Here is a 22,489-nt window from a genome sequence, read left to right as displayed (position 1 = left end):
AGAGAGAGAGAGAGAGAGAGAGAGAGAGAGAGAGAGAGAGAGAAAGAGAGAGAGAGGTGTCCGCAATATCTCGCCCGGAGAACAAACGTTGCACGTGTGCTACTCTAAAATAACAAAAATACATTGAAGACAACCACTTGACCGAAATAATGTTGGTGCTAATGTGTGAACAAAGGTCGTATCTATAATGAAGGCACGAGAAGAGCGTTCTTGTTCTCTTTCTTGAGTTATGCCGGGAATTTCTCGACGGATTGCTCCCCTTCCTTTCTTTCTTTCTTTCTTCCTATCTCTTTCTTGGCGCGCGAGAAGACTTATATTTAAATGAAAGATATCTAAAAATAGCCGTACTCTGCGCACGGTCATTGGTATGCCATGTCGCCTCCGACGTCCCGCCTATTAGGCAATTATATTCCATATGTATACAGGGTGGTCCGGACTTAAGTGTAGCAACGCTTATCTGCAGGCAGAGCTCATCAAATTCAACAGAAGAGCCCTCTACCATTTTACAAACACGATAATTTTTGTTCTTACAGGATAATTTTCGTGCGCATTGATTCGCCTATTGATTCATTGATTCCCTCATTGATTAATCTTCTTTAATTAATATCTACGAAATTATCGTGGTTTGCAGAAAAATAGAAAATTTTTCTACTCAGTTCGATGAGTTGTATTTGAGCGTTGCTACGAAATATGCTTAATCGATTGCAAATGTCATTTTTTCAATATATCCGTTTATTTCGAGGTGCTTCGCGGGAATTTTGGGCATGCATTTTCTCGCTTCTGGCGTTTTATAGTTATTATGACCCAGGTTTGATTCTAAGAATCAGAAATTTCATTTTCTTGAATCAAACGCGTTGCTACGTTCATTACGCACAATAAAACTTTTTTCTTCGTGCACAAGCATCAATAAAATGACGAAAGAATCGCGAGTACTCACTTGTGAGTACTCTATTAAACGAAGATTATATTGCTTTCAGATGTCCGTGTATCGATTAAGCGTGATCGTGACCCTGGTGTTTGTGGCGTTCCTCGCAAAATCAGGAAACGCACAGTCCGATCAACTGCGCTCGAGATGGCCCGTAGATGTGCGGCAAAGGTACTGCGGCAGGAGACTGTCGAATATTCTACAAACAGTCTGTACGGGAGTATATAATAATATGTTTAAAAAAAATGTCCAACAAGAGGAAAATAAGACACAACAAGAAAGATCATTGTCTGTCGATACCGGCACCGGGCACAATAATATGTTTTCAGGTAAAATTACAATTATTGTAACATGGGTGTAAACATGGGTTTTGGGATTAATTATTAAAGGTGCAAATTTCGGTGCACACATCGGTAAATGTTCTTCACTCCAAGGTGAAATTAATTTCTCACGTAGCGATTAAGCAGATTGTACAACTGAAGGTTAATCGCGATACAACGATAATGATGTGCTTTTTCATCCAAGAGATCGAATCCCTTCGGGATTCCCTCAGGCGAATGGTGTGTTCTTGCGCACGCAGGCGTGCGATGATAATTTCAGCTAGTACGTTTCTTGATGGCAGAATCGCCTCGCGACGAATTTGCCTTTGTAATGTCATGTCGTGTCGAGTCGCTCGTTAATATTAATAATGCTCGGATTCCTTCTTTCTCGATTAACATCACCCCGGTACATCACTCGGACGCTAAAATTTTACGAATTTCACGGAGTTAAAGGATAAGCCACAAAATTACGACACCTTCCTCAATTTAATTGATAGTCTAGAGAAACCTGGTTCGTTTTTGAGATCAACGGCATCGCTTTACGCACGTCTGTCCGTGGAACACGCGGATATATTCAAGTATGAATAGTCGCACCCGCGAATCGTGATGTCGGACGTGCGGATTTAAGACGACCCGTGGGGATATAAATGAGTCTTAATTTATACCGGACCCACGATTGAGCGGTTCCATCTAAGAATGAGGTCAGGTCGTAATTCACGTACTTGTCCACCTCAGATACAACTTGGCGTGCAAAGTAAACCTCGCGGGAGGCTTCTCCCAGTCGTGAGGGAATTCTCTCCTCGTTATTGCACCGGGTCTTTCAGTTTTAACAGCTTCTCGAGCAGCACGGCACATTCCACGAAAGACGATTAAGTGCGCGATCAATCTGGTGCCCGCAATTAACTGAGTAATCGCCACTTTGCCGCCAATGAATAATGCATGCGGACTTCGCATTACGTATTCTCGGGCGGGATCATGAGCCGACACACTCTCTAATTGTCGGATAACTTGAATACGCCAATAATCGTAGGCGTTGTTGCATTTTTTCGCAGTCTTCTCGATTCGATTCGCGCCAGAACACACGGCCACGAGGGATCCACGTGGAGGATTCGCATTTTTTTCGGACGAGCAAAACGGCTTATCGTTATGTCCGATCGGTCAGACGGATTCGCATAATCTGACAGTGGGATCTGGACAGCTGAACGGGAGCTTTATTGATGATCGTGAAAGGCGCGTGTCCATCGTTCCAAATATTGCTTATTTGCGTATAAATAATGCGATACGCGTGAGGCATAATGTGACGCGCGTATAGATCTCTCATTTTCTCAAGTTAAAAGAATATAAGCATACGTTTACCATCGAGCATAAAAAAAAGTGAAATTAGCATCAAATTCATTCTTAATTTATCAAACGCTCGAATAGTGTATCAATGGGCGCGTTCGGTAGAAAAAGCGAACAATCAACGATCATTGCTCAACTGTTGAGTCTGCTGAATGCAGCCAATTTCTCATTGATTCAATTCCTCGAAAACGTTCTATCGAAACTGTATGATTCGTATATAAATGATGTTCCTGTAGAAATGTTTATTATCCGCGATATTATGCGGTAAGGAGTGGGCAAATGGGAATGAAACAGACGATAAGAGAATCGCGTTTGTTTGATTGAACCCCGAGGTTAGGTTGTAGAATTTAATAAGATACGATCAAGCAATATACAAGCTCTGTTATCGGCACCTTGAAAAAAAGTTCGCTTTTGTTTCAGAGTTGGAAGTGTCCGAATATCCGCTCAACTATGAAAGACCTTCCCTCTTTATATCCGGGATGGGGGCGACCCAATTTATAAATCGCTACCATGGCAGCCGCGTCCGAAAGGAACGAGGTATCTACGAGGAGTGTTGTCTCAATGGGTGCACGTTTAGCGAATTGTACACTTACTGCGGTCCACAACAATAGCCAGTTCGCCGACACTAATGAGCGTTCGGAGATCGGTAACATTTCGATTTCCGCTTTACCGTTCGATCACCATGCAAAACCGGATAATCCAAGATAATACGCACGTATACACATACACAGCATACAGGACATACAAATATGAACATACATAAGCACAAACACATACGTTGGAAAATTTACCGGCAATCGCATCATCTCGTTCACGCTAATGATTGATTCGTGATAATGATGTATACATTAATGTAATCGCGAAAAAAGAAACTGATCTTTATACTATTATATATATATATATATATATATATATATATATATATATGTGTATATATATATATATATATATATGTGTGTGTATATGTATATATATATATATATATATATATATATATATAATACACACGCACACACACACACACATATATACATACATATATATATATATATATATATATATATATATATATATATAATACCACTAAAAGCTAAACTTTAATTGTGATAGAAAGCAGATTATTATGTAGAGCGAAATCTCTTGAGGCGGACAAGATGTTTAGTCCGATTTTATGCAATTATTGGATCTCGATATTTATTATTAAAGCATTTCTGAAGGGTTCTTCCTTCGTCTGCTGCTCTGTCTTGTCCACGTCAATGGGATATCTCATAAATGTATATTTAAGATATTGTTCTCTCGAAATTGCGCAGGTGTTTCATTTAAAATATGTTTAATGTGAGAAACGGCGCTTTTTCCTCAGATTAATCTGCCAATAGTTTGATACAGTAAATTAAAACAGGCTTTGTGCCAAATTTCGATTTATATCTTTTTTCTTTTTTTTTTAATTTACTTGTGAACACAACCCCATCGTTAGGAGTGTGATCTACTTGTCCTTAAACTCTAAAAACAAGTTTACGAATAAGCCGTTCGATCGAGAATGCAATGCAAGCAATGTTTTACACGATTGCTCGAGTGTATGGCAAATTGCATTTGCAAACTTGATGTTCATTTCGCCAATAACTCGTTTGCGGTATTTGTCACGCTCTTGTGATCGCGAAAGGCAACATCAGTTGCATTCGCGGATCGGCCCGCGAATGCCAATTCGGAAGAATCAACGTCGAGAGGAAGAGAGAAATCAATTGCGATTTATACGCGTGTATCTACCGCGTGTATGATTACGTATAATTATACCGGAGCGATCATCGTGCGACACGTGAAAAATGGAGAACGTCGCGTGTCGTCGATGTCACGCGACGTCATGCTTGCCTCGTCCGACGAAATCGATCGCGGTTGGACGTTCTTTTCTTTTTTTTTCTCTTTTTACACTTATCAGTCGGGCGAGTTATTGAATTGGCATTCTTCGACTGCTGTAATCCATTCCATCGGTTCTCACCTCGACTCGTTTAGCGTTAAATGTGCGATATTGTGCGTTAACAATATCGCATATTCATTTCTCCCTGTGTATTTTTACGTGATCTCATAAAATTTGAGAGATAACGGGAGTCGAAATTTTCACATCCTTGACACCTGTCGACTCTTCATTTTATTTTGTAGTATTATGCCCGAAAATGAAGTTAGTGCAAGATATGCAAGAGATAGCACGCTAAGTGGAGGAAAGAATGAACTTTTTATAAGTCAGCCATACCGTCTAGAGGTTTCGTGTGCACATTTCGACCGCTCTGCGTACACGAACGTCGTTGGAAATTACTCTGCTCGTGACTTTAGCGTCGGATGTGTCGTGATTATTATATGCATGCGCGACATAACAATCGGAAGATACGATCGCATGGTGATTCCTGGCGACGAAGCACAGAAGGAATGGCTTGATACCGTTAGTTTTCTCTTCTTCTGTACTGAATTCGAGGTTCCTTTACGAGATCGAGAGCGGGAGTACGCGAGAAAATTGTAATTGCTTCGCGACGTAAAACCAGGCGCGATCGTCGTAAACGGACGTCGAATTTCGTAGGACATTACTGTCTAGCTAGCGTTGCTTTTAATAAGCCAGAGGCTGTGACGAATTTCAGAGAGGTATCCGCGACTGTACCGCACATGGTGATATTACTCTTATTCGTAGGACACGTATTCCTTTGTGGGAAGGATCGAAATGATCGGGAAGCTTACATCATGTGTACACCGATTTATTGTTTCGCACCGAAATTCGTGGGCAAGTTTGGCGGAGACTCGACTCGTGACGATTGATATCGATTCCCAAGAGTGAGATGTGAATCGACGATGTGCAAGAGATTCGTTCGAAATGTTAATCTAGACTTAACTGTTATCTTGCTAATAGTCGATTCGTATCTGATTGTTGGATAGAATTCTCCGATTAAATCCGATTGTCGGGTAACAATTGCAAAATCGTTGTACTCGCCGAACGCGACGCTACTAGTGTGCCATGAAGATGCCTTCTCTTAGAAACATAAGGTAGCCTTAAGAAACTCTACCTTCACATTCGCACGACGATCGTATGAAACCGATCTAGATTTTTTGGAGTAAAATTTCACTCGGAAAATAGAGTGAATTTGAGTGATTTTCCAGCCAGATAGAGTGAATCTTTTACTCCGAATCATCGAGTGAATATTTTCTCTCATTTTACTTCATTCGACAAAGTGTACAAATCGATTTACAACCGAGTGGCAGCATCTTCACTATTATTTCGAATGAAAATACTGTCACTTTTCACTCGTCTCGAGTGAGACTCCACTCCAAGAAATTTCGAGAGAATGAATGAAACTTCATACCGTCGAAAGAAAGATCACAAATTGCCATCCTTTTCGAGAGGCACTTTTGTTTTTGATTATACAAGGACGTGAGATAAGAAGTGATTTCAACAAAAGAATCGGTAAATATACGATGTATAACGAGATAAAAATTGCAAGACAATGTGTTATGAGGATGTGGTGATTAATTTAGATTTGAATTTACGAGATTTCAGCTTATACGATATTCCTCTTTTTCTTTCTTAATTATTATAACATAGTCGAGAGGGAAAGGAAGAAAGACGATTGACAAGACATTGTGATTGCAAAACAAATTGCTTATCGTTGAGACGGAAGAAACTTAAACAAATCGCCAGCAGCGCAAACTTTTAAAAACTGTTTTAAAAACCTCTGAAAAACGTTCTATACCTTTTAGACTCCTCTAAGATCTTTTCAAGAAGTCTTTTAGAAATTTATGTTGTCTGGGCGTCACGATTCATTTTCACCGACCGAGTGTCGAGCTCTTGTTACGTATTCGTAACAATTGATCTCCTTAAAACACATGTCGTTTACTTCGTCACGCACGTAAAGACCCAAATGCCATTCCGAAGTATACACGCACTATATCCGCCTTATACAACTTGCACCTTACAACTGACTCTCGTAGGATCTACAACGTCGGTCCAGCGCTTATCCCAGTTAATCGAATTTCTCCGCCTATGTCGCGGACGTGTTCGTAAGCTCACGAAGAGACGGTAATTCGCTAACTCGGATCAAGTCGAGCCTGTTTCGTTGCGATCCATCGCGAGGAAAACGTTTGACAACGTGCGAAGATTCAGAAGTTAGATTCTTCAAATTGTGTTATGTTATCGTATTCGTGACATTCACGTGATTTTTTGAAGAGAATATTAGTTTTATTTTCTTTCCTATAAATTCTTCTCAAAGCATATTTTTAGTAATAAAGTTTGTAGTAGTTTGTAGTAGTTCTCGTGTGTTTTTCATGTTCATGGGTTGTCAAATTTTCCTCGCCATCAATCTCGATAGACTATCATGTCGCGCTGCTCGCCTGTTCGTCGCCGATCTTTTTGAAGTGATGTCACAAAACAATTATAGCCGTCAAGGCTGTCATTTATTGATTAGACGGCAATTACGTTATCGTAATCGAGATTATTGTGTACCATTGCCCGTTGCGCAGTTATAATGACCGTTGTCATTCTTCATTCTCGTCATCTCGTTGTAATGAGATGTGATTTATATCGCTAACGTTGCCGCCGAGCTTGCTCGATCGCATTTCGACGGCGCCTTCTATTTTCGCAACATTTTCCACCCCTCCTTCTTTCCATTTCGTTTCGACAATCTCCCCCGCGCGATGATGATGAGATAGCGTGAAAACGAGTCAGGGTCGAAACACGAAACGTCGAAATCTGATATAAATAGCAACAGATACGATCTAACCACACGGAAAGAGATACAAGATATACACAGGATACATGAAATGAACAATTAGAACACGGGAAAAAAGCTAGGTCGAATCAACCAAATTTCTGTGGTAAAAGAATTTCGCTTAAAATTACCAAAATTCTGTTCAAGTTGACAAGATTTCTGGATAATTTGAGTAGTTGCAAGTTCTGATTAACCAGAAATCTTGTCAACTTGCAAGTTAATCAGAAATCTTATTAACTTGAGCAGAATTCCGCCAAGTTTCGGAATTTCTGATTCGTTCATACTTCACCAGACCAGATTTGGTTGATGCAACCAAGCTTTTTTGTCTGTATAGAATGGAAACTAGTGTCTCTATTAGCGATGTTCATGTCGTTGAAACCGTTCATGCGTTTCATCGTGTTTCGATCCTGACTCGATCCTTCAGTGCTGAGACGCGATCCTTTGCCGCGGCGAATGACAACTCGAGGAGCGGCGATATATTACGTAAAACACAGGCGATGTGATTTGATATTGTAGATGTTGATGTCAACTTAACGATAAACAATACGAAAATTATTCCCAAGATGGGGATTATTCTCCATTCAGTTGACATTTACACTTTATTATCATCGCCGTTTTTACACGCGACGTCACACAATCCTTATCAACATTAGCTCTAAGGCGCTACTTCTCGAAAGAAGTCACATTACGTACACAGAGAGAACGATTTGTTGAATCAAATAAACGTTTCTTTGGAATAGTCCAAACATATTATTTGGTTGATACAACAAATATTTCTTTGGAACTAAGCCGCAAATAAATATTTTTGTTGCGTCAAACAAAATTTTGTTCGATCAATCAAAAAATTCATTTGGGCTATTCCAAAGAAGTGTTTATTTGATTCAACCAAATCGTTCTCTCTGTGTAAAGACGTTATGCACGTACGTGAAAGTATTCATTATGTTACACGTATGGACAATAAACGATTACACGCGCATAATCTCACGAGAGAAGTGAAATTGACCTTAAATTAATTTTTTAGTTTAGTTTGTCTAGATGAAGGTCCCTTCGCGCGTTTAAGGAGGACGTGTATCAAAGACGATTAATCTCAATGATCTCAATTCCACTTGACATTATACCTTTATACGCTGACATGCAGGTCCTATTAATAATATCACTATTAATTTTCTCTGACGGGTGATTCACACGATTACTTGCTTAATGTTACTAATGGTGCGTATATTGATCGCACACATTTAATGCAACCTTCGAGCCGACTGATATAATGCACCTTCACGTGGGCCTTACGTCTCGTCCGCGAACGATTAATCTCTTTCAATTTGTCTCCAGAATAAATATTGCGTACTTCTTGTGATTACCATATATTGTTATACGAATGTCCAAAATTTTGTGAATTTTGAAATAAAATACAGATTCACCATAGAAAAAGAAAACTGACAAACGACTACATAAGATATCCCCTCCTCTCTGAGTAATCGATTATTTGATAAACGTCTGCTTCCAATATATAACTAGAGAATAATTAAGACATACCAGAAGTTGATTTCTGTATATCTTCTTTCATTACTTCTTGTTTGTTACTTGCAGATTAGATCAAGTAACACTCTTGTTAGAAGATTGAGGAATATTAAGCTGGATACTCTGTTAAATTTATTCGGTACGACTTGCGCGACAAAACGTATGTACATACGTATTCCTCCCGGCAAATATGTTCAATGTTGCCGATTAATCACTCAGTATCGCAATTAAATATTAAATCAGATCAGCGCGTCCTTTTTCCTTATCAACGTCTCATCGGATATTTATCTTTGCACATATGTGAAATATTAATATAAAATGCACTCCTTTTTTTACGTGCAGCAAATTACATGGAACTTTAAAAGATTTTGTTTTTAATCAATTTTAAAGTAAATAACGTCCCATTTGATTTTCATGAAATATTTCGAGAGAGATCTATGACTGATATGTGAATAATGCAGCAATTTTTATAATATTCAAAGAGCATTTCGCATAATTGTGCACTTAGATAATTTCCTAAATTAAACGTGACATACATGAATTCTTGTTGAAAACAATCGGTCAATGCAAGAGCCAATAAAAGTTCTGGCAAGATGACTGATGGATTGTCGGGGAATGTGTCGAGGGTTGACGGCGCCCGCGCGTACAGGACGTCGTCGGGGTTTCTATCGCCCTTTTACCCCTCTTTGGACACCTTCGACGGTCGCGTGACACACTGACATATAACAGAACGAGTAGTGTTCGTCACTACGTGGCTGTCGTCTGGGTCAGAATGACCAGACGAGTGTCAGTATCGATTCACCTGGCTGCTGGTTACGCTGAGCGAAGCATTTCCGGACATGAGATCTAACGACCCAGGAAGGAATCAATGATTGACGTACGCGTCGATAAAATGTAGTCGCGGACATCATCGAAGGATGCACAGCTTCCGACAGCTTTTACTCGGCACGTTAATCTTCACGACACATCTTCATATCAGCTACGGACAGAGTAAGTTCTTCGCCGAAAAGATAATTATTGAACTAAGATTTATCCAAGTTTTTACCGTTCATATTTAATTTATCACAATTTTATTGAAGAATCCATGTGTGGATATGCACGAAATGCGATTGAAATGACGTTAAATAACGAAAAAGCGTTGCGAGGAAGATCGCTCTGTTTGGATAATAAATTGATGAATTACGGGGAAGTGAAATTTCATTTGAGTAACAAACTGATGCGATTAACGCGCGCTCATAAACACACGCTAATTCATTCACCGTCTGAACGCGGTCCCAATCGAATATATATTAAGATTAAAATCTGAAAGCTAATGTTCTCAGTGGAGAAGTAGCACTATTATCGAGCTAAAAGACGGAGGGAAACGTTCGTGCTTAGTTTGACGTATCATTAGCGTTAACTTTATGAAGCACAATATTATGTTTTCAGATGGCACGACCACCGACAAACCGTATTCCGTGAAGTCAACGATACCCGCCGAAATGAAAATAACATCGTGGAACGTAAGTTTGACAATCCACGTAACACTGTGCACGGCGGAGTGAAAAAGAATGAAAAAATGCCTCGAGAGTATGCGCGAAAAAATCAAACTATCCCGCATTAACTTCTTCAGTGAAGACCCCGCCGATATTTTTGACACGTATATCTCTTCGAGGAATACACATATCTATATGCCAAGAAATGATATGAATGGCGAGAAAAATATATACATACATATTTGCTCAGAGATAAAGCACAATTACTTACGTGAGACACATTGTTTAACCCGCGCTAAATACTTATCACATCGCGTTTGACCTTCGCGCGAGAAAAAATAAAGTCGGTTTTGATAGAGAAACGTTCTCACTCTTGTGTTTGTGTTGTATTTGTACGTATTTCGAGAGACTTTGAACGGCTATTCCTTGCTAAAAGAATGCTCACGAGTGAAGTAACGAAGCTAATAAGAACTATTTTTATTTACTTTGCCTGTCGCTCGTTCGTATGCTCGTCGCGACTTTTGCTTCTTCTTTCTGTAACAACGACCTCGACATAACTCAACGCCACTTGCTTGATTGTTTGTTTTGTCGACGTTTACCAAAGAGATTTGATAAATTATGTTTCATATAATTATAGTTGGCTGGTTGAACAGAATCTTTGAACGCACACTGAGAAAAAATATCTAAAAATAAAAAAAAAGATTTATTCAGTGGATGCTAATACTCACTTAAATCTAAAATCTTATTTAAATAGAACAAATAATTTCTTTTTTCATGAAAAGTTAAAAAATGTATATTTTCTTAATTTATATATATATATATATATATATATATATATATATATATATATATATAAATTAAGAAAATATACATTTTTTAGCTTTTCATATATATATATATACACACACACACACACATCTTATATCAATATAAGAGTAAACATGTTATTAGCACCCATGAAATAAATATTTTTTATTTCTTAGATATTTTCTCTCTCACAGTATAGTGTGTTCAATCCGCCCGTCAATCGAAAACGCATCTATCCCGGTGTATTAATGGAAAATTGAAGTCGCGATTTTAGTCGCGAGTTGAAAATTCTTTGATTAAAATTTTTCTGAATTTTACGTTGATAATGCGAATGTTACAACTGCGAAATAGCTAGTACGAGTACGCGCTTGCTTAGTTTTATCGCGCCCTTAATGAAGACGTTAATTAAGTGCGTACTTTTACGACTTCACTTGACGATGAACGACGGCACAAATGTCACGGTGCAATTTTAGGTACAACATTTTCAACAGAGGAAATATTTACGGCATCTTTATCGCGACGGAATTGCCCACGCACTTTTTCTGTGTCTACGGTGACGTGGCTGTGCTTGCAAAATTTTAATGGGCAATTATCAGTGCTCATTTCCCTTAGCGTCTTCTCCGAAATTGCAAAGATTATGATGAGTAATAAACTGCAATAATAAACTGCAAATTTCTTCATTAATTGATACGTTTTCTCAGTTTTCGCGCGTGCCTCGCATACTCAAAACGTATTTACGAAGAGTACTCTCTAAATTCCTTGAAGTTAAAAATGGCAGTATTTTCACTATCATCTCGAGCGAAAATATTGCTACTTTTTGCTCCAGAAAATTTAGAGAGCTCGAAAAACTATTTGCAAAAACAATATACGTCCATACCTATATCGTGTATCTGAAGTGACAATCTGTCGCATGATTTATTGATCAAAACGTCAAAACGTCTTACTTTGGTCTTTTTCCTACGTGAAAAAAGCCAAACACGACCTGTAAGATCGTCAAACGTATCTCGCATGTAATCTTCCAGCAGCGAGAGTCACTTCTACCGCAAAAATATGCTACAATTTTCTAAGTACAATTTACGGCCATGAGTGCGGCTGCAACTATGTGTTGTTCTGAATAACACGTAAATGTGAGAACGTTCGAGAAAGAATCAATGATCGTAGTAGGTCAGAATGTGGCGTAAAAGCGCTCGAGTCTTCGCAGAAGAAAAGTGCGCGCGTTATCTAATTCTCGAATGTTCCCATTTTCCTTTATCCCCACATTTATATACCGCTGTTACTCGAATTTTAATGGTCATCTCATATTTCGAGTCGTCGCGCATCTCTTATTACGAAGAAAAATATGAAAAATTCACAACGCTTAACAGGGAGAAAGTTAAGGGAAATAATTGCAATAATTGCAACTACTGCATGGTCGGAAATCGAAGAATTTCTTTGCGATGGCGTCGCGTGTCTCGCGTGACGCTCTAAACAAAGAGCGCTATTCAGTAATCGAGCGTGTTATTAAGGCTGTCGCATTACGTGAGTATCGTGTTTTTTAATAAGTACTACGCTCACTTTTCAGATATATCAGATATATATCTGCCGATATTCTGCGCATCTTGCAAGTTTTATAACGCCTGTCAACGCGTCCGTTAAAATCGAACGTTAAAATATAAATACATTCGAGTTGTGCGCAAAATAATCGCGACGCATCATGTGCAAAGATGCAACAAATTAGAACGGCATCATGGATAAACGTCAGTTCGAGCGTAAAATTTCAGTAACATCACACATAGCGACATACATTGAGAGAAAAAATATGTAAGGATTAAAAATATTTTATTCGGCTAATAACATATTTACTAATATCAAATATTTTTCAAGAGATACATTTTCTGAAAACTTTCTTAGTTTTTCATGAAAGCTATTGTTTATTTTACTTAAATAGGAAAATTTAGAGATTTAAGTAAATATGTAACCACCGAATAATTATTTTTCATGTGTTATTTCAAATATTTTTCCTCTCAGTGTGACCAAATAAAGATATACGCGTTGAATTATTCCTTGCACGTCCATTTTCGCGGTTTGATCACATTTATTATGAGTAATTAAGATCACGATTATCCTGTGAATTAATGAATATTAAATGCATTGTATGTTACATAGACATTGATCGCAATGGCTTGAAATTGTTGCAGGACATGCCATTTTCCGGTCTAACGATGGAGAACGGCACATGGGTTGGAAAAGGCTATGCGTTTTACTTGCTCGAGTTGCTCAGTTCCAAATTAAATTTCACGTATACTATCGTGCCGCCGAAACAGCACGTACTGGGCGACAAGCGGAAGGGAATATTAAGTTTACTCTACGAAAAGGTACTTACGTACGAAAAGATACTTTACTTTTTTTTATCCCGAATTGTCGTTCTTAATTACTGTTCAGCAAGTGAGTCTCTTTGATTTGCGTAAAGAAAATAGAATTAGTTTTTTTTTTTTAGCGAAAATGTAATATTCGCGTGCTCGATTGACTCATCTCGTGCGCGATCAGAGGTAGATTAAATTTTTTCCGAAGAGAAAGAAAAGTAGATCGAATAATCGAGGAAAACTTGAAAAGTTCTCGTTCTTCGAACAGAAGGTGGACATGGCGGTGGCTTTCTTGCCAATTTTGCCGGAGTTGCGGAAATATTGCACGTTTAGCACAGCCTTGGACCAAGGCGAACTAACAGCTTTGATGAAGCGACCGCAAGAATCGGCGACCGGCTCGGGACTGCTCGCTCCGTTTGACCAAACTGTTTGGCTATTGGTATTGGCTTCGGTGCTCTCGGTAGGACCGATAATCTACATTTTCGCCACATTTAGGTTCGTTGAACATCGAAAGAAAAAAGAAAAAACAGAAGATCAAAAGCACGGAGAAATAAGATTAGTTAAATTGACAACGATGACAAATGCGTTTTTATAAACCAAATTTTACTCGTAAGAACCTCAAATTCTGCTTCCTTCAGCCAAATCTCTTCTGCCTTTTCCTTCATTTCCTACATGTCTCCTTCAGCTTACATTTCCAAGAAGGAATATTTCATATCCTATAATTTTCCTCTTATTTTTTTCACTCCATCTTTCATATTTACGCAGTACTTATCCAACCAGTTCTTCTTCTGGTGTCATTCTTCTTCGATGATCATTTTCTCTTTATTTTTTCTCTTCATTCTCTTTTTCCTTCATCCCTCGTATATTTCAGTCTTCTGTTATCACTTATTATATATTTCCTTTGCATTATCATTTTAGCTTGTCCCTGCATTACCCACACTACTCTAACTACCTGTTCCTTTATATGATATCATAACCTTTATTATTTATGCATTTTTTCTGTCCTGCTTTCCTATCTAACGTCTTGTTCCGTTTTCACTTGTACACTACTTAATTTGCCTAACCTGACTAACTAAACCCCTATACTTAATATTCAAATCATTCCAAACTCATACATCACGTTAATCAAGTATACGTCATCTAATCATGTTGATTTTGCAGGGCGAAATTATGGGGCGATCCTAACTCGGAGAATTATGGCCTGTTCCCCTGCATGTGGTTTGTATACAGTTCTTTATTGAAGCAGGGGACGACTATAGCTGCGATGACAGGTATGAGATTGTCTTTTTGACTTTTAATATTTACATCATTACCGTACGCGTCATGCGGATGACAATACTTGTATTCCCTTGAGAATGGTAGCATTTGCGTGTGGATGATAATCTTATTTAATTCGTATTCACGGTTCGAGTACGCTGATAGTGATAATTAAGCGAGGAACAAGACACTTTAATTATATTTGAATGCTATCAGATTTTTAAGGAAATGCAAGTGTAATTTGTATACAGTTATTGTAACGATCGAAGCAACAATTCGTCTCGCAACAACTCGAAAGCGATGAATTTATCTCTTGCAGACTCGACGCGAATTCTGTTCGCCACATGGTGGATTTTCATCTTGATATTAACGTCCTTCTACACGGCAAATCTTACCGCGTTTCTCACAAGACCGCAGTTCACCTTGCCGATCGACTCTCTGAATGATATAGTGCGCAAGGGTTATCAGTGGGTCACTTACAAAGGACGTACGATCGAGTATTTGATCACTCAGGTAGATATTTGCACGTCCAATTTTTAAGTGATTCACGTTAAGCCTGTGAAGGCGGCTTTTATGAAACGCAAGCCCATAAAAAATGCTGACAAATTAAATACTATTATTTATTATCTAATAGTATTGTGAGATAATAACTAATATTGCAAAGAGAATAAAAAATTAAGAGATGTTTTGGCTTAGAGAAATAGTACATGATATAACGAAGTATGCGTCAAGATAATTAGAAGATAATTTGAAGAGAGCATTTTAACGCTTTCAGTACCACCCGGATGAATTGTCCCTGTTAAATTCTACAAGAAGAAAAGGCCGCTATATCACGGCGTACGAATATCCAGTTAAAGCTATTCTCAACGCCGTCGACAAAAGTGAGTACCATCGATTATTCAGATCTCGAAACTAGTCTTGATAGTGAACAAAAGCATAATATTAATCTTTAGACAAATTGTTCCTGGAAGAAGCCCATTACCTTCAGTCTTTGATATTCGAGGATTACATCAATAAAACCCGTCTACACTTGGAGTATCAGAAGAAGTGTACATATGTCATTATGCCTAGCACGATTCTCGTTACCAATAGAGCATTCGCCTTCCCCTTAGGCTCTCCTTTAGAGAAACCAATCAATAAAGAGTGAGTATCAAATTTTCGCGATAAAAACATTGATAAGTCCGAATAAAAGTACAACTAATACAAGTGTATCTGTGTACCAAAGTAGCTGAGCATATGATGCAATTTAAATCGCATTAAATATTTATTATTAATAAACATTATTATATTGATAGGAAACCCTTATAGAAATTTAATACTGATAAGTGATTATTTGGCCTGTGATAATTACTGTCGCTCGATAATTTTATTACTCGTACGAGTAATAAAATTACTATTTATTACTGGTCAATTTATCACTGATATTTTTCTATAAGGGAAAAGCATCTAAAAAATAAAAAAAAAATATTTGTTCGGCAGGTACTAATGACATATTTGTTTATACTAATATATAAAATATTTTATGTTTATTTTAAAATAAGTAAAAATATATTTTCTTAAAATTTTTTCTTAGCTTTTGATAAAAACAATTCTTCTTAAGCAAAGAAAAATTTAGATAAATATGTTATTAGCATTCATCAAATAAATATTTCTTTATTTTTCGAATATTTTTTCTCTCAGAGATAGTAAGAATTTATTCAGATAAACTACTTGAATTCTTTGATGTGTAATTGATGTAATCTCTAATTATGAAACGTGTTTCAGACTGATGGCTCTGGTGGAAGCCGGCATAATAAAACGCGCAAAACAGAGAGATTTACCACTCGCGGAAGTGTGCCCGGTGGATCTGCGGTCCACCGAACGGCAATTGACGAATTCCGATCTGTCCCTGACTTATAAAGTGGTGCTCGCTGGATACGTGATCGCGTCTGTGGCCTTCCTCGTTGAGCTAACGATTAGATGTGCTACGAACATTTACAAGCGATGGAAAGCGACCTGCAAGTGTTGCAAATCGAAACGGCAATCGAAGAAAGTCGTAACACCGGAACTGGTGTACATCACGAAGGATCGTTTGTTCGACAGTCGGATCAACATGCAGAAAAGAAGCGTGCAGCCTTTGCATCAGAACGCTCCACACAATTTCGTTCGGGGGAAGAAGCACTGTATCAACGGACGCGATTATTACGTCGTGATAGATCGCGGCGGCGATCAAAGATTGATACCCATCCGCACGCCGTCCGCGTTTTTGTTTCAATACGCGGCATAGTGGAAAATACATACGTCTTGTATAAGATAACAGAGTATCGTTTGTGCAATTTATTAGAGACTTTCAAAATATCGATCACATGCTGAGTTATCGTACATCTTCAATAATTATATCGTTTCACTCCGTTGATATACTTTACACACAGAGAAATATTATTCTACCCAGTAAATACCAAGTATCAATAATATAACATTTATATTACTGATATTATTTACTGATATGCAATGTTTACTGGGTACTGTTAAAAAAAATGATTAATTTACTTTCCTTCTTTGAAGTAATGGTTATCTTCAACAAAGAATATTATCTTGATGATAGTCTTAAAATATATTGAAAATTTGAGAAAAACTCATTTTCATATAATTAAAAAAATTTATTCTCTTTAGAATAAAGAATACTGTAAAAGTTTATAAAAAAATTGATTCTGTTAGTTAAATCAAATTTTTGTTTATAATAATTTCATATTTTTTCTTTGAAATGCTATATGTATTAGAGTATAGAATATTATAGAGTATTTTGAATACATTTAATGCTTATGATGAACTTACGATAAATTTACAGATATATAAAGTTGAAAATGAAAAACAAGCAACATTTATTTGAATGTAATATGCATTGTTCTGTGTATCATAATGTACAAGATAATATCTCCAATTACACTTCCCTTATAGAAATTTAATACTGATAAGTGATAATTTGGCCAGCGATAATTACTGTCGTTCAATAATTTTATTACTCGTACGAGTAATAAAATTACTATTTATTACTGGCCAATTTATCACAGCCAGTGATACTTTTCTATAAGGGTTGGGGGAATAAAGATTAATCTAATTACTGACACTATATGTATTTTACGTCAAACTACATAAGATACCACTGAAACTAAATTTCTCTAATTCTTATTTTTTAAATAAGACTCCTTTCAACATAAGCAAATATATCAAAATTTACTATCTGAATTTATTTCTTCTATGAGTGGAAAAAGAGTGGAAAACTGACCGTCGGTTTCGATGACTAGAGCAATTTATTATTTAGCAAATAGAAATTCTCTTCAGTTCTTTCATGCATTTTCTTGTTCACTGTAAATTCAAGAGAAATACGTTTTAGCAAGTTGAAACGTCGGGAAATACGGAATGGTTTCTGGAATTCGAAGCAGAGAGAAGCATGAGAGCAGCCACCAGCCTGATTTCAAAATAGCCAGAGCCAGACGCATTTTCGAGACGCCATCTAGCAAAGTGCGCTTTTACTACGTTCGTTAGACGCATTTTCGCGGTGGTAACGATAAAATGCCTGGTTCGTGCCCGCGTTGTATTCCGTACAATGATAATAAGGATAATGTTAGAAAAGGACAGACGTCCAATCGCTCTATTCTTTTCAACTGCACTGCTACACTGGTGCAATAAGCTATAATGAAATAAAATATATTTGTCTCACTCTAACTTATTGCACCAGTGCAACTAAAAAGGACAGACCTCTGGTCTCATCACTGGTGAGCGGACCGCGCGACGTAGGCACGAAGCGAGCTAGCGGTTAGGCGACAGTTTCCCGAAAAGTGGAGAGGACAATGTTGGTACCAAAACAAATTTCTACACGATATAATTTAAAGATTTGTTCTTTGTAACTACACTGCTGAACTAATGCAAAAGGTTAGAGTGAGAAAACGTATACTTGCTTCACTTCAATTTATTGCACCAGTTCAGCAGTGCAGTTACAAAGAACAGAATCTTTAAATTATATCGTGTAGAGACTTTCCTTGGTACCAACATTATCCCCTCCACTTTTCGGGAAACTGTCGTCTAACCAATTTTCCGCTCCTACAGTCCTTTGGGCGGCAAATTATCGAGAGATTACTGTATATAGAAGTCTGTGATCCGAAATGACGTGCCGCCATTTGTAATACAAGCGACCGTATCGCAATAATTGTGACTTTCGAGATATCGAGATATTGATGCGATCGATTTAGTTCGACTCAGCGCCATGCGCGCGCAAATTTAAACGGATGATAATTATGAGACTGCAATGTCTTGCAAAAATATATAATGATCCTGGATATATATCTACGAAATATTTGGAAAATAAAATTAATGTTATATTATAGATTTATATTATGTTATATTATAGATTAATGCTATGAGTGCTAGTATTAATTATGAAGATTTCTACCTTTATCTTTAACAATATCCTGTTGTAATCTAAATGTTTCCTTCAATTTAGTTGTTAACATTCCGTCAGATTTAACTGACAAATTATGATTTAATGCTGTCAAAAGATGTGTTTATTAGTTTTATGTGAAAAAAATTCTTATACTATATGGATTAATAATATATGTAATAGAAACAGAATCATATCTTATCTTTTAGAAGCAATCATCTGATAGTGTGATCAAAAGTTAAACATTTTTTATCGATAACAATCTAAATATGTATTAATACAAAGAAAATAGATAAGAGAAGATAGACAATTTATCGAACGTATCAGATAAGAAATATGTAATTTATGAATCAACAGAAGATGATTATATTGATTTCTTTTATCCAATTTTATCAGTTTTTAAGCAGGACATTTGCGATATGAAACAGGAGAGTTGTTTTATGAATGTAAAATAATATGTAATATTACAAACAGCCAACTTAGTAAAATACACATATCCATAAAGATATATAAAGTCAAAGAGTATATTTCTCTATTACAGATATGAATGGATCAATGAGTATAGTTTACATTCAATATATATTCAATATATTCACTGAACTACAAAATTATTCTCAGACAACACAGATCTTCCAAAAGACGTCCCTTGGAAGAGATTTGTGTTGCCTGGGATTAACTGCAAATAATCAAGTAAATGTTTAGAAATATCTTATATATAAATTTCGGTCCTCTTTATAAAATTTATTTATAACAGATTGCACATATGACATTTTCTGCGAAACTAATGTTCTGCACAAGTAGCATGTTCGATAACTAACGGCGATTAACAAGTTGTTGGCGTATGATAGCAACCAAACAAAGGTGCACGTGAGAATGACGCGACAAGACAAACAGCTGATGGTACCGACGCAAAAAAAAAGAATATGAACAAACATAACGATCGTTATTAAGAAAAGTATGCTTAAAAATTTAAAGGTTAGAATCGAGCATTCCGAAAATTTCCAAATTTCTCCTGCGTTTCGATATTTATTCTTAATACCGTATCAGTCAGTATTATTAGAGTATGTAACATCAATTATAGATTTTTAATATTGTTAGTGAATATGTAGGAACGCGCGCGCAGACCAATATTTCGACACAGTTATAATCACAACGGCACATTCGGACATTCTTTTTACCTACACATAGCTATATCGTACTGATAGTCAAATTTAGATGGCACTAACGTCGTCTTTTCATTTTGCTCGCTTTACTTATTCGAACTCTATTGACAGCAGTTGACGTTCGAACTTGGTTGTGTGTAGAATTTTACATAGAATAACATTTTATATATTTGATTTAATTATTTTATCATGAACATTTCTCGATTGGAACCTTGCATTCGACATCCTCTTTCGGAGAAGGAACTAAGAGAAACCGTAGATAAAGCAAAAGATTGGGCACTTATGCACGGTAATATCTTGTTGTTGATAAAGTTCTGCTTAGTAATTAGGCGCGTGAAACTTACGTAACAAATAGTTGGCTGTGCAATTCTTCGTAGATTCAATTGTAAAGATCTCGAGACAACATATAAATCAATTAGAATTATTTGTCTTAAATACTGAATTAAAAAATCAATATTTTAATGTTACAGGGATAAGCATGAAATCCAAGAAGAATTTTAACAAAGACGAAGTGCATATATTACCTTTTGCGCTGTTGCCAACAAGTTTTCCTAAAAAGAGCTTTCAAACTGCAAAAAATGTACAAACTTTATTGAACGAACTTATTCATAAGGTTGCTTATGATAAGGAATTCATTACAACTAGTTTAAAAAGGTATTATTATTAAAGCTATGATTATGTATATTTTTTTTTTATTTTAATGCATCATATGTTTGTATGATAGCACGATCAAAGCTGATCCATTTACAGCAGAATTATTTCGTATATATGAGGCTGTATACCAGGAAGGTTTCAGTCAGGTAATAATTAAACGATAATGGTATTCACCATTAGATGATAATTGGATGACATTTGGTCATATGGATATTGATTATATGATATGAATTGTTTTTGGTCTTTTTTTTTAGAATGTAAGTCTCGGATTATTAAGGTCAGATTATTTGTTACATGGAGACTCAGGTGGTAAAATAAAGCAGGTTGAAGTAAATACGATAGCATCTAGCTTTGCTGGTATAGCTAGGATTACATCACAATACCACAAGTAAGTATTTAATAAGTTTTTATTTTTATATAAGTTTATAGTTTTGTCCTTTTAAATATACATACATACATACATACATATATATATATATATATATATATATATATATATATATATATATATATATATATTAATGATGGATATTATTTTAGGTACATATTAGCAGAACTAGGATATGCAGAAAAAGCAAAAAATGTAAGTTAACTATTTCTTAAGAGCATTTTCATAAAATATAGGTGATTACATGGTTATTTATTATATTACAACATAACTAAGTTTATCTTATTGCTTCTAAATTGTTTCTGGCATTGCTACATTTTTTTGTGTGGTGATGTTTCATATACTATAATTATTATTTTTCATAAGATTCCAGAAAACAATAGTCTTACTGGATTTTGCAATGGTTTAGTAGAAGCATGGAAAATATACAATAATAAAGAGTAGGTTGAATATCAGAATAGATTATATATTCTGTATTGCTATACTTTGTAAATAAGACTTTTGAACTCAGAACTGTTTCAGGGCTATTATATTGTTTATTGTCGAGGATGTAACTTATAATATATGCGACCAGAGGTTTCATGAATTTGAAATTCGTCGATTAAATCCGGATATCAAGATTATTAGGAGAAGTCTAACGAGCTTAGTATCTGAACATACTATAAAACTAGGATCAAACAAGGAACTGATTGTGTAAGTTGTTACAATCTCCTAACAAAGTGGGGAAAATATACCGAAAATTTGTTTGAAACTTTTTTTTTAACACATTATTAATGAGGTGTTCAGAGGTTTCAGTACATTTTTCGCATCCTATATAATGCAAACATTTTCACATTGAATGTTTTGAAAATTTAATAAAACATTTAGAATACTATTGTTTTTATTGTTTTAGGGAAAATATGATAGTGGCTGTAGTTTATTATCGCTCTGGTTACCAACTTGAGGCGTATCCTACAGTTCAGGAATGGGATACAAGATTATTAATAGAGCGTTCACGAGCAATAAAATGTCCGTCAATACAGTATCACTTAGCAGGTACTAAAAAAGTGAGTGTTGTTTAATATGTAAAAAAAAAAAAAAAATTATATATATATATATATATATATATATATATATATATGTATGTATGTATGTATGTAT

General features: G+C 36.2%; 3 protein-coding genes across 5 annotated transcripts in view; all 3 read left to right on the top strand.

Moving 5' to 3' along the window:
• Positions 1-8,761, top strand: part of LOC116854023 (LIRP-like) — a 20,937-nt gene extending 12,176 nt beyond the window's left edge. For all 3 annotated transcript variants that reach the window (XM_032835480.1, XM_032835479.1, XM_032835482.1), the window contains exons 2-3: positions 978-1,254; positions 3,007-8,761. In XM_032835480.1, coding sequence (XP_032691371.1) covers positions 978-1,254; positions 3,007-3,197 — 468 coding nt within the window. In that variant the 3' untranslated portion in view covers positions 3,198-8,761. The remainder of the gene's footprint in view (positions 1-977; positions 1,255-3,006) is intronic.
• Positions 8,762-9,282: 521 nt separating this feature from the next.
• On the top strand, positions 9,283-17,279 carry LOC116853941 (glutamate receptor ionotropic, delta-2). Its single transcript, XM_032835325.1, has 9 exons — positions 9,283-9,836; positions 10,275-10,348; positions 13,306-13,482; positions 13,739-13,965; positions 14,632-14,741; positions 15,047-15,240; positions 15,503-15,608; positions 15,681-15,870; positions 16,492-17,279. Exons 1-9 carry the CDS (start codon positions 9,764-9,766, stop codon positions 16,991-16,993), a joined length of 1,653 nt encoding a protein of 550 aa, XP_032691216.1. The 5' UTR covers positions 9,283-9,763; the 3' UTR covers positions 16,994-17,279.
• Positions 17,280-20,389: 3,110 nt separating this feature from the next.
• The window catches only part of LOC116853949 (glutathione synthetase-like), a 3,976-nt gene continuing 1,876 nt past the window's right edge, over positions 20,390-22,489 (top strand). Inside the window, exons 1-8 of the mRNA XM_032835338.1 lie at positions 20,390-20,596; positions 20,778-20,961; positions 21,032-21,107; positions 21,216-21,349; positions 21,502-21,544; positions 21,716-21,789; positions 21,872-22,042; positions 22,242-22,395. Of these exons, the coding sequence (XP_032691229.1) occupies positions 20,497-20,596; positions 20,778-20,961; positions 21,032-21,107; positions 21,216-21,349; positions 21,502-21,544; positions 21,716-21,789; positions 21,872-22,042; positions 22,242-22,395 (936 nt within the window). The 5' untranslated portion in view covers positions 20,390-20,496. The remainder of the gene's footprint in view (positions 20,597-20,777; positions 20,962-21,031; positions 21,108-21,215; positions 21,350-21,501; positions 21,545-21,715; positions 21,790-21,871; positions 22,043-22,241; positions 22,396-22,489) is intronic.

This window comes from Odontomachus brunneus, unplaced genomic scaffold (genome assembly GCF_010583005.1).
Source record: "Odontomachus brunneus isolate Ranch 3 - 2012 unplaced genomic scaffold, Obru_v1 Obru_scaffold_007, whole genome shotgun sequence".
NCBI classification, from domain to species: domain Eukaryota; kingdom Metazoa; phylum Arthropoda; class Insecta; order Hymenoptera; family Formicidae; genus Odontomachus; species Odontomachus brunneus.
This window is presented reverse-complemented; position numbering and strand designations above follow the sequence as displayed.

What these genes read in the sequence shown, in the direction of transcription:
- LOC116853941 (XM_032835325.1), top strand. Translation starts at nt 9,764, where the DNA reads ATGCACAGCTTCCGACAGCTTTTACTCGGCACGTTAATCTTCACGACA. An exon ending in TCATATCAGCTACGGACAGA is followed by an intron (nt 9,837 to 10,274) that starts GTAAGTTCTTCG and finishes TTATGTTTTCAG; the next exon opens with ATGGCACGACCACCGACAAA. An exon ending in GACTATAGCTGCGATGACAG is followed by an intron (nt 14,742 to 15,046) that starts GTATGAGATTGT and finishes TATCTCTTGCAG; the next exon opens with ACTCGACGCGAATTCTGTTC.